Source organism: Phaenicophaeus curvirostris, chromosome 1, assembly GCF_032191515.1.
Source record: "Phaenicophaeus curvirostris isolate KB17595 chromosome 1, BPBGC_Pcur_1.0, whole genome shotgun sequence".
Lineage (NCBI taxonomy): Eukaryota > Metazoa > Chordata > Aves > Cuculiformes > Cuculidae > Phaenicophaeus > Phaenicophaeus curvirostris.
Genome location: NC_091392.1, coordinates 112,023,225 through 112,041,852, shown reverse-complemented (window position 1 = coordinate 112,041,852; position 18,628 = coordinate 112,023,225). Strand labels below are relative to the sequence as shown.

General features: G+C 42.0%; 1 protein-coding gene across 1 annotated transcript in view; it reads right to left on the bottom strand.

Annotated features, from left to right (window-relative positions):
* EVA1C (eva-1 homolog C) overlaps positions 1 to 18,628 on the bottom strand; it is a 40,140-nt gene that overhangs the window by 8,938 nt on the left and 12,574 nt on the right. Inside the window, exons 2-4 of the mRNA XM_069871253.1 lie at positions 15,579 to 15,775; positions 12,054 to 12,177; positions 8,910 to 9,065 (exon numbers count right to left, since the gene is read on the bottom strand). Coding sequence (XP_069727354.1) covers positions 8,910 to 9,065; positions 12,054 to 12,177; positions 15,579 to 15,775 — 477 coding nt within the window. The remainder of the gene's footprint in view (positions 1 to 8,909; positions 9,066 to 12,053; positions 12,178 to 15,578; positions 15,776 to 18,628) is intronic.

Genomic DNA, 18,628 nt, shown 5'->3' with positions numbered 1-18,628 from the left:
TAGAGTTAATCCCCTGACATCAGCACTAAATAAATCACATAATTGTGCACAGCCATTGGGGGATACTGGGCTGATTTCTTTGGCAAAGGAATTACAGGTTACCTTTTAACATGGATTTTTGGGAAAGCGGTTCTTTTGTCTTTTCAGAGACCTAAAATCTAAATGTCTGTGTGTCCTGGGATGCTGCTGAGCAAGCAGGGAATGCTGACCTAAAACACTGGGCAGCTGTTTTAGTCTTCCACCTTGGCAATTTTAGATGTGTAAGGATTAGTATGGGTGGACATTTCATGCAGCTAAGTAGCTTATTTTTGGCAAGTATGAAAACAACTGAAGAATATCAGGAGGAATTATCAGATGATTCATAAACGAATGGGTTGCAGGCAAAACAGCAATCTGAAACTGAATTTTCTACAAAATTTCCTGCCCTTTGAGCTATTCACAGTGTCTTAAGGAACAGGAAGCTGTTGCACTGATGGTTTTCTACAAATTCAGTGATATAGTGAATGCATGTTTCATTTTGCCTTTGGTAGATGTTTGCTCATGTTTCTGTGGGAGTTAATAACTGCTTATCAGCTATAGTCATGTTGGATTTGGCTCCTCTACCTGAAGAGCCAGTCGTCATATGCCTGCGGGCTGTTGGCAGGCCAGTTTTTTGGAGAACTTCCCAAGGTTTGCCTGGTATCACAGGTGAGTAAATGCAAACCAAGGCTGGCCTGCTTCTGCAGGATAGCACAGACGTTAACTGTGAAGACCTATAATAAAAACCTCCTATTTAACAGCTTTCTGTGGTTTAACAAGAGTTTGGCCTTTAGTGATTCAATCAAAAATTGTTCAAATTTTTTCTCTCTAGTTTATATGCGTCCTCTCCATGTCCTCATCAGCCCTCCCCGTAACTACGATGCCAGCTGAGCCATGATTTCAGCTTGGAGGAATTCTGTGTACTTGGTACCAAAGGTCACTTTTTCCAACATCTACATCTTCTATCTGTACAACCTCCCACAAGCAGACGTTGCAGAATTGTACCTACACTGAAGTAAGAGGAATCAGTATGTGCTGAAGGAATGCTCCAGCTTATTTCAACCAGACTTAGTTGGGGTCTAACAGCAATCCAGCTGCAGTGACACAGAGCTTACACAAGGGACAACTCATCCTTCTTATGATCGAGCACCTTACTGCAGTGTCTGAATGAGCATACGATTCATTCAGTGCTGCATTTTGAATAAAGGCATCCACTGAACAGTTCCAAAGAAATCACAAATCAGGAGATGAACACAAATATGCAATGTGTCTTCATTCTGAATAGCTAAGTAATGTTTGAGCTACACAAATGTCTATGGGGCTGCTGAAACCATATGTTTAAAATAAACTGCCCCTTGAGAGGCACCTTCCTGGCATGCTAGAAGGCTGGCGGCACCCATCAGCAGTAGCAGAAAAGACAGTGATGTGTGGCTGGGAAAACACTCGATTCTTCACGCCTTTCTCTCAAAGTTGCCTGCTACACACCGAGACTGTTGGTGGATCTTTTGAAACAGACACTTATATGGATGGCATGGAGATACGGGTGTCAGTAAGAGATTCTTAAACGCAGTCATAAACTATCAAATCTGACTGCAGCTATTTAACACTTAGAGTAGAAAGCCTTGTTTTTGGAGGAAAGGCTCTTTCAGTTCCCTAATTAGCTTTGTTTAGGAAAGTTTTGGCATGCAAATGACATGCCATAAATCATGCAGGCTTTAATGAGAAGCAATTTGTCTTCTGGTTTCTTAAAGCTTCTCTCAATTCAGGCAAGAGGAGCTTTCCCTCCCTTTCTTTCCACCCTGCCACATAAAACCTGCAGGTGATGGAGCAGCCAGAGCTGGCCTGAGCATCTTGTGCCAAGCTCCGGCAATAGCGTCCTGTCACACCCTCTCCCAGTGTTACCAGTTGCCATTTTCTCCCACATCACTATGCACAGGGAGGGCCTCAAGACACGGCGGGCATGGGATGTGTCTCAAATGTAGATCCATATGACATAAAAAGTAATGTGCTGATGAAGGACCAGGGCACCCGAAAAAGAAACCCTTCCACAATTTGTCACTCCAGTACTGGAGCGCAGCTGCTCCTTGTTTTGATCCCAAACTGCTGCCTTACAGTGCTTTATGCTAAGCTGTGCCTACCCGCAAAAGAATAAGGAGATTACTTTTAAAATCAATTGAAAGCAAAGATTTCACACTACCAAATTGGGATGGCTTGTGCTTTGTGGAGCCCAAATATCAGCTCTAGGGATAAGAACTGACAAGGGGAAACTATGGAGTTCAGAGCAAGCTAAGGCTGCAGACTCCTAAAGAAAGTTACCATAATAACATGGTAATTTATGCAAGAGCATGACACACAGAGTCTTGTCTATGCATCAGAAAAGGGCCATTTGAACCACTCATTCTAGGAAAACCACACAAAATCATCAGCAGCACTTACGAAAAGTGTTGCTAGCACTTCATATTCCAGGTCCAAGTATTGTCGGTAAAGTCATTATGACGTGCTAAAAATACTACTTAATGCCAGCACAGGCCACTCCTTAGAAATGAATACAGCACCAAAGCTTTCTGAAAAGCTGCACCCTCTCCCTCTCATTGCAGCGCCTGTTGTGAGGCCCTTGTAGCCTGCAGGACATCAGTCCATTGCCTGGTTTTGTCTACAAGCGGCTCCGAGTCAGAATTCAGTCCGTAAGCATTTTGCACAAAAAAAATCCACTTCGTCTTTCTCTCCTTCTTGCACGTGCACATGCACAGAGTGGGGGATCCATCTGCCAGCACAAACACCAAGGGCAAGAGATAAGTGAAGCTCCACACTCATTGATGGCAACAGGAACCAGATGCTCATTGCTTTGTTTTGAACCATTTGGGTCTGCACGACCACAGTCAGGAGTTCCTCAGCTTATTTTAGACTTGAGTGCAAAGTGTACTTTTCCAAATAGGTCAAAAACTAAGCTAGAAAAAAACTATTCCCAAGAAAATCCCGAAATCGCTAGTAAAGAAAACGCTAACAGATGGAGTGACACGCGACTCAGTGTGCTTCAAGCAACTTCAAACAGCTGCTCAGCAAAATGTGACCTTCCCCGTCGTTTCAGCAGGAAGTTGACTGGATTCTAAAAATGGTGGGTGCTTTTTCATTCCCTTCATAGAATCATAGAATCACCAGGTTGGAAGAGACCCACCGGATCATCAAGTCCAACCATTCCTATCAAACACTAAACCATGCCCCTTAGCACCTCGTCCACCTGTGCCTTAAACACCTCCAGGGAAGGTGACTCAACCACCTCCCTGGGCAGCCTCTGCCAGTGCCATAGAAGTTCATACAACTGTTTCTCATCCTGCCACTGCTTTGAGCACCTTTTCTTTTTCGGGAGCTTCATCTTGACAAGATTTGTTTGGGCCAGCAGATACAATGGCTCCTACTGGCATCTTCTGGGGCCCAAAACATTTACTAAGCTTCCCAGTTTGTTCAAGCTGACACGGACAGGTAACTTTTCATATCTGATATCTTCACATGGAGAGAACTGACAAGGATTTTCATGGTAGAAGCAAAACTGAAAAATTTTATCCTTACTTTTGCACCCGTAAGATTCATTTGACTGTCTCCCACACACGAAGCAGCAAGGCACTAGCGGCAGAAGATGAAAAGGGAGATGTGAACCTACCCCATGACCCTGAGTGCTGGTCCTGCTACAGAACAGTGCCTCTGCATCTACTCTGCTCACACCATCCCTCTGCGCTCTTTCACAGTGTCCCTGTAAGAGGTCCTATGCTGTGTAAATAGAATAACTGCTCTGCAGACTCAGGTTTCTTCCATTCAGGAGCCTGTCACTTGCATGACAGCCCACGGGCTGGTGTCTGAATCAGCTCCATAGTCAGCGAGCAAATATATGCTAAAGAGATGATGCTCAGAAATGGAAGGGCATACAGAAGGGATACTTGCAGTCCACAAAGGACTTAGTCACCTCCTCTGTAGCAGCTCTGAGCAGCAAGCTCTTGCTTCTTCCTGCAGCAGAGGACTGGGCTCAGTGTTTCTGTTAATTGACTATGTGCTCCTTCAAGTGTCTATGCTTCAACATCCAGCATTTCCTAAACTTTGGCCACACTTCTGGTTGGTGTTTCATGGCACCTAGAAGTCTATAGCTAGAATGAACCTAATAACTTCACCATGTAAACACTTCCATATCAGCCTATAGCCATTTGTACCTTTACTCCTTTTTTTACCTGCTCTCAAGAGACTTATGCAAGGGACTGGCTCACACTAGGAACAGTATACAACTCCTAGTAAGAGAAAGAAACCAAAAGCTTTTCAATCACTGTTAGTTAATTCAAGAGGCAGGCCCTTTGAGTTGTCCAAACAAAAATGCTCACACAAAAAAAAATAAAGAAAAAAAAAGGAATCATAGACTCACAAAATACTGTTATATAACAAAATCATGACACCTTGCTGGGCTGGATTTTGGAAACCTCTCTGGCCTTGCTAACGCCCCTTCTTCTTAGCGGAATGCTATTTCACTGGGAAGATGGGATGAAGCCCAGCCCCAGGATATGCCATGGTGTGAGCTGTGACGACAGCGCCTGAATTCTCCACCTCCTCTCTCAACCTCCCAAAGTGGGAACAGGTAAAAGAGAGGGCTGTGCTGGAAAGGACCCTACCTTCCAGCAATGAAGATATGCAGTTCAGGGCTCTGCTGGTCATTAGTGCTCGAGGAAGTGCACATCTGATCAACCAATGGACATCCAGGTGAAATTCCTGGGAAGGACACTTTAGTGTTCCAATCTGCAAGTTGCAGCTAGAGGCATCCTACTACTAAGCCTTCTTTCAAGTACTTTCATGTATTAACAAGAGTAATTTATGATTTGAAAAGTGTTAGTTGATCTGCATCTTCCTTGTACTCTCTATGGCAACCTGTTCAGGCACAACTTTTTAACTTCTTCTGGCCAATAAATCTTCTCTTTCCTCATGCACATGTTAGCACAGATATACAAAAGGTAGTATGTCAGAGAAGGCAACAACTCACAGGAATCAATGGCTACAGTTTCCTGCTTTGCTGGGGGACACAACAGATTCCTCCAAGCAGAACCATCTGCTACAAAACTGCACCCAAAAACATTTTAGTTTTCTTGTGACCTTTTTGATCATCTCAGTAACACAGGAAAGTTAAGCTTCTGTAAATTCAGTACAGTCTTCTGTAAACTCAGGACACTGCCTGGTTTTTATTTTATTTTCCTGCAAAGATCCAAGGATCTTATAACAGAAGTAACTCCCAATGCTTCAATGAACCCTACTACTTATGGTAGGACCTTACTTTGCAGAATAAACTTTTCCTGAAGGCAAAATATCCTTAAATGTCTGGAGACAAATTTTATGCACTCATCTTTAAAGTGGGTAGTGGTGACCACTCATTGGAATGAATGGCCCAGATGACAAGTCAGAGAGCGGGATCAGAGACATGTAAAAATATCGTATTTCAGTTTAGTGGTGAAAGTGATAAAAAGCAGGAAAAATGTTTTGTAGTGGTCTTATATGGAAATTTCAATCTTTGACAAATCCTCCCCTTCCCCCACACTGCACTGAATAAGATGAGTTGTTCTAAGCGCAGCTTTTGTTTCTGGTCATTTAAAAAAAAACACAAAACAAACAAGAGACATTTGGAAATGAAGAGTGCAAGTTAAGCGTGTAATTATGTATAACTCTTGGGACCGAAGTAGTGCTGTCCTATCAACCAGGGTACAGGGTAAAGAGTTTCTTGTAGTTCAAGCCATTATGCAGATTCAAATCTTCTCCTTCTCTGAATCAGAAAAGGGACTTGAATGTAGGTTTCCCATAACCCATCCTGTGTGGGCTTTTTGGTTGGCATTTTCTTGTGCTAAAATTGTTCCACTGCTTAGTGTAAGCAAGACTTATTCAGACCAGACAACAACTCTCCTGTAAAGACTTTATCTAGCAGGGATGACACCATGATGCCACTGGTCTTCTTCCTCCTCTATACTGAAAATGCCACTTAAGTTACATTTTTAAACTGGCTGAGAATACTGGTTCCAATGGGAGGCAGTCATGCTACATGTTGAGCTGAGGCTCAGAATCCTACAAGTGTTCCCAGGCCACAGATATTACCAATATCAGAGGTGGATTTATATATTTTATTTCCTACATGAAGAAGTGCCTTTATGCCAAGGAACTGTTAGGTTTTCCTGTGCTCCCTTTGAAGCAAATCTCTGAAAATCTGTCACCTGATTTGACAGATCAGTTATAAAAAAAAACAGTAATTCAGCATACATCTGTCTCAGTCCAAAGCTGTTGTTTGTCATTAATTGCTTATCAACTATATTATGTATAACATGAAGGTCACCAAGATCTAGAGAAGTTCCTGTCTAATTAATTCAAGACACAGCACTCCTAGCAGGGCTATATCCAGTATAGACAGATGCAAAACTCTTGAGCTCAACAAAGACTTCTTATATATGTCATTAGAATCTACAATTGGATTTGGCTCCTAAGCACCAATTCTTTTGCGACAACTGAATGTGTACTCCCAAGACACGTAGGTGCTTTTGAAAACTATACTCACTAGAGAGGGTTACTGGCACCAGGCAGGAGGAGGCTAAGCACTTACCAGTATCATAGAATCACAGAATAACAAGGTTGGAAGAGACCCACAGGATCATCAAGTCCAACCATTCCTATCAAACACTAAACCATGCCCCTTAGCACCTCGTCCACCCGTGCCTTAAACACCTCCAGGGAAGGTGATTCAACCACCTCCCTGGGCAGCCTCTGCCAGTGCCCAATGACCCTTTCTGTGAAGAATTTTTTCCTAATGTCCAGCCTAAATCTCCCCTGGCAGAGCTTGAGGCCATTCCCTCTTGTCCTGTCCCTCGTCACTTGGGAGAAGAGGCCAGCACCCTCCTCTCTACAACCTCCTTTCAGGTACTTATAGAGTACCAAGAAATCTGTACGAGGATCTGCCTTCTATAGATCTATGTTGTGTTTCTCTTGGTTTTTATGCGCTCTCCTATTATCACAGTTTTAGGTTGCTTTATAGAACACAAAATCAGCAAGAGTCAGTGTTGCTAAAGAGGTGTTAGTATGCAAAGGGCCTCAGCAGAGTTCGTTGCTGTTGCAAATTCTTTATTTATACTGGGAAACTTTGTTCAGTAAGAACAGTTTGCAGCATTGTGATCTGTGAACTCTTAGTGCTGACATCAGAGGCGAGTGATTTCCAGAGGTGAAAGAAGTGCAAGAAATAAGTATGATGTACGGGACTGTCAGAAACCTGCATGTTTCTTAGGTGTAAGACTCAGCCTTTGCAAAGGGTTGGCATCAGTCATGTAAGTCCTCCCCTGTGTGGTATTAAGAGATGTGAACAGTGCACATATCTTGTGCTAGCTGCCTCCACGGCACGAAAATTTACCTTCTTACCTTCAGTGTCAACCACAAGACATTTTACTCATACAAGCACCAAGGATCCTCACAACTGCACATTACTATATATTTAGATATTTAGTGATAAAAAGTCACAAGCCATTAATCATATACCAGCTGAGACTATACAGTGAAATCAATGACTGGTTATTGAGGTAGACCATACAATCACTTGCGATGTTTTTGGTTCTTTTACCTATTAAAAGTGAACAGTCTGTCTGAAAGTGTCCACAGTCTGACCAAGGTAATGTTAGTATTACAGCAACATTAATGCAGTGTTTATTTATTAATTTGTAATATAGTGACATTTATTTATATATATATGTATATATAGGGATGCACCTGTACTACTAAATCAGCAGTGAGAGGGCGTGTGTCTGGCGCTGCAAGACAGTACTCCACTCTGATAAGTATGGTCCCTGCAATTGTCTGGCCTGAGGCCAACAGCATGCTGTCAACAACTCCCCATCATAGTTCAGGAGCTAGCACAGGCCAGGGAGCAGCCTCAAGGCAGTTTGCGCGCAGTCATCTTGCTTTGGATGACAGGAGTTTAGTACAACATACATAAGATGTTCCTGCCTGCTGGACTATGTGCCAGGGAGAAATCCCAGGCACGTTTCATTTTCTAGTATATTGCCACATTCTGGTCATACGACAGCATCTAAAGCAATGGACCCTGACCTATTGATTCTACCCTTACAGTGGGCATTTAAGGCAAGGAAGAGCTGGCAGAAACAGAGATCAAAGAAGAAGCTTACATTAAGACAAGGTATGGTGACACTTGGGTTGCCTAATCATTGTCAGAAGTTGGAGCAAGAAGAGAGACAAACAAACACCTGATACTTAGTGCACATCACCCAAGTTCAAGACAGCCAACAGAACTGGACTTTTTGATGTTAATCATACTAAGGACTGATTAACCATAAGTAAGTTTATTGCTTTGCTGCATTTCTTACTTTATGATTCTTCCTCATACTGGGCAATTTGTTTGAGTTTCAGAAATAATCTTTCTTGTATTTCATAGAATCATATAATCATAGAATCACCAGGTTGGAAAAGACCCACCAGATCATCGAGTCCAACCATTCCTATCAATCACTAAACCATGCCCCTCAGCACCCCACCCACCCATCCTTTAAACACCTCCAGGGAAGGTGAATCAACCACCTCCCTGGGCAGCCTCTGCCAGTGCCCAATGACCCTTTCTGTGAAATATTTTTTCCTAATGTCCAGCCTGAACCTCCCCTGGCAGAGCTTGAGGCCATTCCCTCTTGTTCTGTCCCCTGTCACTCGGAAGAAGAGGCCAGCTCCCTCCTCTCTACAACCTCCTTTCAGGTAGCTGTAGAGAGCAATGAGCAATTTCAAACACTGGCACTTACAAAATGCCACTGCTCTTGCACGTGAAGTTTTCCCCCTGTTCGTTTCCCCGTGCACCTGCTTGGAGAAGGTCTATCAACAGAGTAAAAACATACCAAAAGGGGGAATGCGCTCCACTTCTGTCGAGCAGATGTTTTTCTCCATGTGTGCCCATCTGCCATAGGTGGCAGAGTAGATGATAAGGAACTTGGACTCCTGACAGTGGAGTTTCAGTTCCTGGTTTTCACATGCCGATTTGGTTTTGTATTCAGCTAAAATAGAAGCAAATAACAATATGGTAGCATGAGGCAATTTTCTGAGATGGACTGTAAATAGCAAATAACAGCATGACAGAAAACAGCTTTTCTGCAAGTTCTGTTGTAAATGATGTGTGGCGTAATTACAATCAGAGACAAAGCCAATAGCAAATCAGACTCCAACTGAACTATTCCCATATGACCATCTAAAGCCTCTAGCTCCTGTTCGAAATGAATTAAGAAGTTAACTTTTGCCAACCTTCTCTCCCAGTGGAACAGTCTCCCCCCTTCCCGCTGACTACCCGGCCTGCTTTCCACTGCTGCTCAGTAGAAGCCTCGTCTTTTCCTTTTGTCTCTCCCTGGGACAATATTGCATTCTATGCCTACTTCAGACGCCTTCCTGAGTGCTGAGAGCCTCCACCCATTCATCAATCATAGGGATGGCTGGCATCACGCAGTGCTACCACATACAGCACTGAGTGAGCGCTGAAGAATGGGAGGCACAAAAGCATGGGGACGGGCTACGTATCTGGAGCCAGACACTGCTCTCAGCTATATTTGCAAGGCTTCACCAAGGTCAGTGGTTTTCCCTGGGTGTGACTATCCAGCACAGGCTCATTTGAAAGTTTTGCTGACAAAGCGATGTGAATCAGGAGCCTGAGAAAAATACACCCCCTCCCTTCCTCAGCTGGCACTGGCACATTAGCAGCGCTCTCAGCATGGAGGTGGGGAAGCCAGTAAGATTGTCTTCCAGATAGCATGGTTTATCCCTTCTAGAAAACTGGTTAAAACCTGCTACCTGGTCAAGGAGGTCTCTTGCTGGCCTAAGCAGCTACTCTGCTTGCAGCATTTTACTGCTTAAGTCTTCCTGGTCTAAGCATGCTGGCACATCTTTTTTACTACGCATAAGGCCAGAGAGAAGAGTTTATTTTGCTCTATTTTTTTGTCCTTGAAAAATGTGAAAACAGGAACAGGAGCTTCCTGAACAGAGCAGGAGAAAAGGGAAACCTTATTGTTACTGAGCGGTATCCCTGTTAATGGAGTGGAGGTGCTAAGGGAACTGGAGAGAGAGAAATCTCCTATCTATCTAGTAAAGAAAACATTATTGTTTCATTTAGAATGGGATAAATTTAAAAAATGGGTTAATGTTCCTAGTAACAGTCCAGGCTTTTCCATTTGAGCTCATCAGCAGTCACAAGTTTAAGTCTAAAAGGAATGATTCGTAAAAATTCTTGACCTGCTGCAGGTTGTCACTTCTGCAGAAGTGCCTGCTGTACCAGACACTCATAAGGACTGTGCCAAGAAAACAGAGTCTTTGACCCAAAGGCTGAGAGCCTGACTCTGAATTCTGTGTCTGTACGCCTGTGCTCCATGGCTGCTGGAGAAGCCATGGAAGTACAGGCAACAGAAACAATTCTGCGAGGAGTGTATGACAAGGCTAAGAATACAACAGAGACCTCTGCAGATATGCAGTGACAGTATTTCCAACAGATGAAAAACTAAGGGATTCAGGCAATTGCTTAAGTGCCCACTTGAAGGTAAGGAGACTGTGAACTATACTTAATGTTATACTCAAATGATTACCTAAGTAAGGGTGTTTTCCACAGCCAAGTCTAACAATATCAGTATCTTACTCACAAACATAAATTGCCTGTCACATGAAATTATGTAATTTGCACAGGAACTGGACTATTCCTCAATTCTGAAGGCAGTACTTGCTGTTAAATACACTTTTGACCAGCTTTTGTAAAATTCCGATCACAGGGAACATTGTATATTCAAAGCAGCTCATTTCCAGTGGGAAAAATATTAAGCACCTTATAAAAGTAACAAAGAGGATGCCAGTCCACTTCTGATTAGTAAAAAGAGACGTCTTATGACACAAACAGAGCTATGATATCCATCTATTAGTAATGCAGTAAATTTTTATACTATTAAGATAATAAAACAGATAATTAAAATTTTAAATTTCATTCTTTTTTTTCCCTGACGACTGGCCCAGTAAATCTCCCTGTGAGTTCTTGTGTCAGTGCTTTGCCAAGGGTAACATCTGCCTACTTCATTCCCTTATCTCTGCTCTGACTTCAATACTCTGCATAAACTGGCCCTTTAGCTTGCTTGGCACACCTGTTCCTATTCCACCGATGATGTCTATCTTAATGCTCTGATTAAAGAAAATCTCTTTTGTGCTTTCACCTTTAGTTGTGGAATGATATTTCTGAGTTGGCTGGTGAACCTACTCATAAATCATCATTCAACTATTTTCTTTGGGACCCATTTCAGCCACAATGGTGATTAGCTGCCAAAAAAAGCTGAGCCCCTAGGCAACTGGGGCTTGTTCTCATATATAATAGCAACAAGAAAAATAATTAAAAAACACTAATAAATGAAACCTCATGATGACTTTCCTAATCTTTCTTATGCTTGTCTTATGTTTACAAAGTGCATGGTCTTTTAGAAAGGATTTGTCCTTTTACATACCAATGTCAATTACCTGCATAGAATATAGGTGATTCTCAATGGAATTCTGTAGTAAATTTAGCCACACGTGTATCCTCCAGCTGTTCTTCTACAAATGGGAGGTAACAACAGAGAATCTTTCAAAGCTTTGGTCCTACCTCCTTAAGCATTGTTACCTTCTTCATCATTTGGATCCTTATCCCAGACATCTGGTTTTGTTTTTTAGCTTTATCTTTCTTTATCTTCCTAATAGGACTCTTTAAAAATATGCAATCTCTTTAAAAATAATTTCCAAACAATTTTTCCTTTCTCGTCTGATGTTTGACATCTGACTGCCAAACTACACTGGTCATTAGGCAGCAAGCACACTGAAGCTGCAAACACTAGGGAGAGCTAAGGTAAAGTAGCAAAAATCAATTTGCTATTAATCCCAGAGTCTCAAAGCTTCACATGGACTTAGGAAAGCCTTATGCAGTGGCATTTTAATCAAAACAAACAACAAAACACACACAAAATCATATTTGCCTGATGTGGATTACTTACTAGGTTTGCATTTAAAGGAGACAAGAAGTAATTTAGTGGTCCCTGGACACAGATCAGGCCCAAAAACCCGACTATTGACAAGGAGTTGGCAGGATCTCAGGTTCTGGCATTCATCCAGTACTTTCTAGAACAACGGGCAAAAAGGATAGGCTTGAAAACAAGGTATGAAGCTATACAGCAATGAGAATACATAGTTATACTTTGTTCTATACAGGAGAGAAATAATTTCTCCACAGCTTATTGGCTATAAACATTTAAGAGACATCTGCATCATTGGATTTAGGGCACATCTCTACCGGACTTTGAGTCATGGCCAAGTTTATGGAAACACATTCATCACAGTGATGCCCGTGGCAACTTAGGATGTTACCAATTTGCTGTTGACGCTTTTCCCTCCGCCCCTTGCAGGTTGGCCAGATCTCTCTGTGTGCCACCACAGCCTCGGTAGTACCCAGGACTCCTGGCGGAGCCCAAAGCAGGTGGGAACGTGCTTAGCCTCCAGCCTCTTCACTGATGTGCTCAACGTACTCACGCACTTCTGACAGCATTTATGGAAGAGTAATGCCCAGGTGAAGTATGGTAACTCAAAAAGATGCCTTTTTAAGCATTTCATCTCGATCCACTTAAGTCCATCTGATGATGCTCTGCATTACCTTCGCTTGAAAGAGTTCTAACTAATGATTTTGTGTGACCCTTAGCTATAAGCCATATGTAGGACCTCCAGCTTACGGGGCACTTACTTCTGACTTGCAGTTACACATGTTATCGGTTATCTACTTGCCTGGCCACTTGCAATTCCGGAATTGGTTTTAGTGTATAACACAGATGTCTCTGTCTATCCTATGCCTGCTTGTTCTCTTTTGGTTTTTCTTTTTAATATCCTTGCAAGGCCATATCTACCTCAGATTTTTAGGTCCAGCAATATATCAATAGTTCTTACTGTGCTGCTTCACTGGGAGTGGGAACAGAAGGAGGAAAATAAAAAAAGTCAGAACTCTTATATACAAAAGGTCACGTGGACCCTCTTAAGTTCAGCAAAAGGACTCAGTCGTTCTAGTGCTCACATTGGTGTTAGCACTTCATCAGTGGTTTCAGAGCTGTAGCTATAGAAAATACAAAGGCATTGCCCAAGACGAGTCTGAGTCTAGTTTTTAACACAGTCACAAGCCAAAGCACCTAAACTCCCTCAGTTTAAATGCAGCAGTGTACTTACAAAATTCCTATTCAACTTCAAAGCCCAGTTTAGAGAGGACTTCCTATACATTATTTTTTAATAGTCTGTGGCATCGTGCCCAGGATTCTTGGTGGCTAAAATCACAGCAGGCTGTGATAAGGAGACTGTTGTCTCTGGGTCACCCCCTTCTTTATAGGAGTAACCCTAAGATATCGTTCTCTAATAGTTTAAGGTACTCCCATAAAATCTATGGGAATTTTTGCCTTGTTTCTCATCAGAAGGGGTCTCAGTCATAGCAAGAGGCCAAATCCCAAATTTACAACTGTGATAGCACAAGCTGCACTCTTGTTTTCAGGCTGAGAAAGTTGGCAGTGGCTGGATCTCTCCTGTCATCCCTGGAACCCATCCCTCCCAAGTACAAATTATACAGATTGGCAGCACATTGCAGTGATCCCATAAAACTCTTGCCTTTTTGTTCCTGTTGATAGAAGAAGAGGACTTGCATTCAACACTTGAAGCATTAAGTGCACTCTCAAGAGTTTAAAAGGGAAGAAAAAGCACAGCAGACTTTATTTTATCAGTCAATTCTTCTTTTACAGAGTTGCAAGTCAAACAAATAACTCCTTAGTTGGAATTGTTCTGGAACATGCCAGTGAAACAGAGCTACATCTTTAGCAAGTGGAGATGCTGTACCCTACTGAGTAACCTTCTGTTTGCACCTGAGCTGAATCATCTCCTGTGCATCTGTCTACCTGTTCTCCTACTTAACGCAAGCAGCAGTTGCATTTTCTATCATGCTGCTGTGCAAAATCACAAACACAAAAGCGAGCAATGATACTCATAATGAGACAGCACTGAGCCATTAGCATCTTGACACAGATCTAATTTTGCAGTAATCCTTTTAATAGATCACTGTAAAAAATGCCCGTTATGCTTCCTCTCGGCTGCAGGGCAGCATCACGCCCAATTACGCAGACTGCAGATGCACTTCCAAAGGGAAGGGAAGAGGAATGAGAGCACTGGTGCTCTTTTCTAAGAAATCAGTTTACAGGATGTGTCTCTTCTCCTTGACAGAGCCGGAACTCCCTAAGATGCAGAGCATTTGTATCTCGCATGTTTGTGGCCTCGTCAACATGCTTTCATGCCTTTGATCAGTGGCAATGCCTGAATGATGATGCTAGTTTACACAACTTTTATCCCACGCTGTGTTTATTACATTCAAGGGGAAAAAACTGCCCATGGAGACCTCACAAAGACACTCACAAGCCCAAAATAACCATTGGTGTCACTTCACTGTAGTCAGTAAAATGACATCAAGGATGCATCTGGCCTACTGTTTTTGGCGGAGAGATGTACTTTCACATGGCCCATGGGTCATGTCTGGAACGTCTTTACAAGTCGCAGTACAGCATGGGCAAGCCACACTTATAAAACTGCCCTAAGATTGTTTCTGGAGACAGGATATTAACCACCAAACCACTCTGTAAAACTCTTCATCTCACTAGTGGTGGGAACAGACATTCCCTGCCATCAAGCAGAAATGTTGCAAGCTTTATCAAAGCTTCTGTAGAGCATTTACAACAGCTTCACCAACGGAACGTATTTAGATTCCACTGACTACTCATTTTTGCAATGACTTACTGAATTTGGCCTAATACTGGGCATTTTCACTATGATGAAACAAGCCTTTGACAGCAGTGTAAGTCACACCTTCTAAGCCCTGTCACAAAAGTCTCCACAGCAGAAAGTAATACTTTATGAAGTATGAATCATTTTAAGTTATACTTAAGCGAGCCCAGCAAACAAACCATAGGACATTACCGATACAAATCATGTATTCATGGAAACACAGATATCCGCAGAAGCGCTCAGGGCCTGCTGTTTAGCTGGCAAGGTGCCTTTTCAGTGAGTGAAGACAGGCACGGAACTAGCCAGACACCAAACAGAACGCCATCTTATTTAGTGGATTTGTAACCCAGCTCTGTCCAATGTTTGTATCCTCTCCCAGGGACAAGGAAGGCCTGTGGGATGAATTAAGGCTGATCTGCTTTATTTGTCATGACCAGCCCTTGATTAGAAGGGAATTTATCATCTCAAGGAACTTTGAAAACTAGGTTTCCAAAGCAAGGCTCATCAACATTTTGAAGAAAATCTTCAAAGCTTTCACAATCCTATGGTAATATCCTGCTGGCCAGATAAATCCTTTCAGTTTTAATACTTTTGATGGTAAACTGACATAGACACAATATAATTTCAACCAATGTTGTAAACACTTGTTGCCAAGCACAGCTCACCACACAGAAACTGCCAAAAACATTCTATGCACTAAGAACCTTATCAACATGCGATACCTGCAAAGAGGTGGGTGCCACACAGTTTATGGGTTCTGCCATCCTGGTTTCAGGTTCCTGAGTACTACACGTGTGGTGGTCTTGCCCATAAAATGCTGACTGAACACTTATTGTTGAATGTCGAGGACAGTGCAGTCTCAAATGTTCCCCATCGCAGGCATAGGCAGTATGATTCTGCAGAAGTTTGGTTAGGTAACCTAGAAAATATTCAGCTCTGTTACAACTAGTACAGGAAATGACTCGTTAGATAATAAGAAAACCACAATCAGTCTCTGGAAAGGGCATTGTAGTCAAGGTTATATGTATGGCCTGCTGCCACACCACATGGTTCTGTGAATGGGTCAACCTTTACATGCTAGTAACACTCAGGTCTGCAAAACAAGAGGTTGTGTGGCAGTGAGTCAGAGCCCTGTCAGCACTCCAGCAGTGCCACTAGGTCAGAGATGTCATTTCACAGACAATAAATGGGCTCAGTCCCTTGCTAACAATCCCAAAGTGTGTTTGCAAAAGTTGGTCTTGCAGGCTAGACTCTTGCATTCCAGCTGGCTAAGGTACTCCTTCTACCTTGTCTTAAAATGATGCTTTGCACTTCTGGGCTCCTAGGCAGTTGTGTTTCACACAAGCGATAACTGAAATAATTACCTCTGCATCGTTGTATCAGATGCTAGGATAACAGAGGAAAGGTGGTCCACAACTGCAGGACACCACAGGTGCTAGACAGAAACCCAGAAGAAAGATACACAGAAGTTTCTGTTTGCTAGAGAGTTTGTTGGTGTTACCAGGAGATAGAGGTAGGATCTATATGCAGCTCTTCATCTGTACCCTTCATTTGCATCTTCTAATAATTAAGTCCATGAGCAGAAGAGCTAAAGATAGCTGGTTTTGCGGTTTGTATTTCATCATGTATTGTCTCGTTAGCCAAGATTTCTGTTATTACTGTGGACAGTTATAAATTTAATCTCCTACAACCCTTCTCTCTGTTCTGTAGAATACTTTAATGAAAACATGCAGGCTGCCTATCTCTAACCATTACAAATTAGTGCTTGTGATGGGAAATTCTTAGGGGTAATTTAATTCAAAGACTTTCCTTACCTACGCTTCCAAAGATTTGATATCTCTACCACTCCGTCACGTTTAACTGAAAACTATCTTTAAGCAGAAAAGGTTTGCAGGTGAAGGGGAAGAAGACTCGTGAGGGACAGGAGAGATAAAGGATGCAAAAGACTAGTCTACGAATGAAGCAATATCCTTCTTCAACCCTCATCCATAAAAACATGTAAATTAGACCCCAAACCACATTTTCCCCGTGAGTTTTATGACAACCCAATATACTACAATCAAAGCAAATTTGTTTTCTAATTCTTATACTACTAGCCAAACTATTAATTAATGTGCATACAAGAATTATTTTTGAATAGACTCCTTATTCTTATTCATGCATCACATTCTATATAATTCTTTCTAAAATCAATCCCCAACTTCTAGAACACCAAGTTCATCCACATTCATGTCAGAAAACCCAAAATTCTTCAAACCCAACATATTAAGTAATGAGAATGCATTAAGAGCTTTTGCTGATTTGAGAAAAGGTTTGTAGAAGTTTTAAAACTGAGACCATGATCACATAAGTACTTTTTAATTAAAGAAAATTGCAAGTTTTCTATCTTTGCCTCTTTTCCAAACAAATAATTAGTCTAATTAAAGACAAAAGCTAACATCTTCTCCTCAGAAGTCTTGCTTACCCCATTATGGTGACAGCAACATTATTACTGTTAAGTACAATGGAGGGAAAAAACACACTTTCTTGTTTTGCTGACTGGATCAAAACTAACATGACATGGGTTTTGTATCACTAAAGCAAAAATTAATTTCTCAAAGAAAATACTGAAAAAGAGTTTGTTCATGGCATTTAATGTCCGCACTTTTTGCCCTTTTTAAACTTTTCACCAAAGATGAGGTTTAAAAAGGTTTTTAAATAGAAACTTAAGTATTCCAAGTAAATGATATGAAAATAGAATACTTCAGTTCTCTGGCACCTTTCCCATCTCCAGCTGTGTGACTGGATAGGAAAATTCATCTCCCCTATCGGTTACTAAGCCTAGAGAAAGGAGAAGCCAGCTCCACTACTGTCTTTGCTGTTCCTGATATAGAGCCCAAGAGAGGACAGGAGTCAGCTAAATACATCTTCCAGGGCAGCAGAGATGTAAGCGAGTTCCTCACCTCATTGAACTCAGTCTGAATGCTGGGATTAAAATCAGGACAGGGAGAATTTCATGCCCTGTATTTGCAGTCTAAATGTCAAGGACACCAGCCTAGCAGAAATCCCTGTGGCTTCTCAGAGGTTAATTAAAAAACCCAACAAATCCATCCCTACGTTTTCTGTGTAATTGAGATCACAAATAATTGAGCGCTCCCGCCAGAGCCACTCCTGTCAGGCTGCTCCTGAAAGGTGCTGAGTATTGCCAGGAAAATGGGCTGATTGCCCAATTGCACCCAAGCGACTTTGCTACGGTCTGATACTGTGAAGGGGCCTCCAGTGGTATTTGCTGCCCCTGGATGCCTTTGACGGTGCCATCACAGTATAAAGGGCCACAGTGTAAAAGTGTACTCAGCCCAACATGAGTTGTGGGCACTCAACACCTTGAAAGATGTAGCCCGATATTTGTAATCATTTCAATTCTTCAGGTTTTAAGTTACTCAGAGCCAAGAGTGCTGTATACAAAACAGCCCAGTATTCCCTAAAGAGTATCAGCTATGTTGTGATTTGGATGAGTTCCCTGGCATCTTAACTGCTACTTTGATCCTGCAAATTCCTAATTCAGCTTCTAAGCACCTTTCTCCAACAATTGCAACTATTCAATCCTTTAAAAAACGCTTTTATAAGCAACTTGCTCTGACTCCATATAAAAAATATGGTTCACTTGTAAAAACAGCATTAGATGGACAGGTGAAAATAAGACATCATGCTCTCCAGTCTTGCAAGTAGCATTTAAAGTGACTCTGCTATTAAAATACTTCTGTATTTGCACACAATAAAGGATAAAAATAGT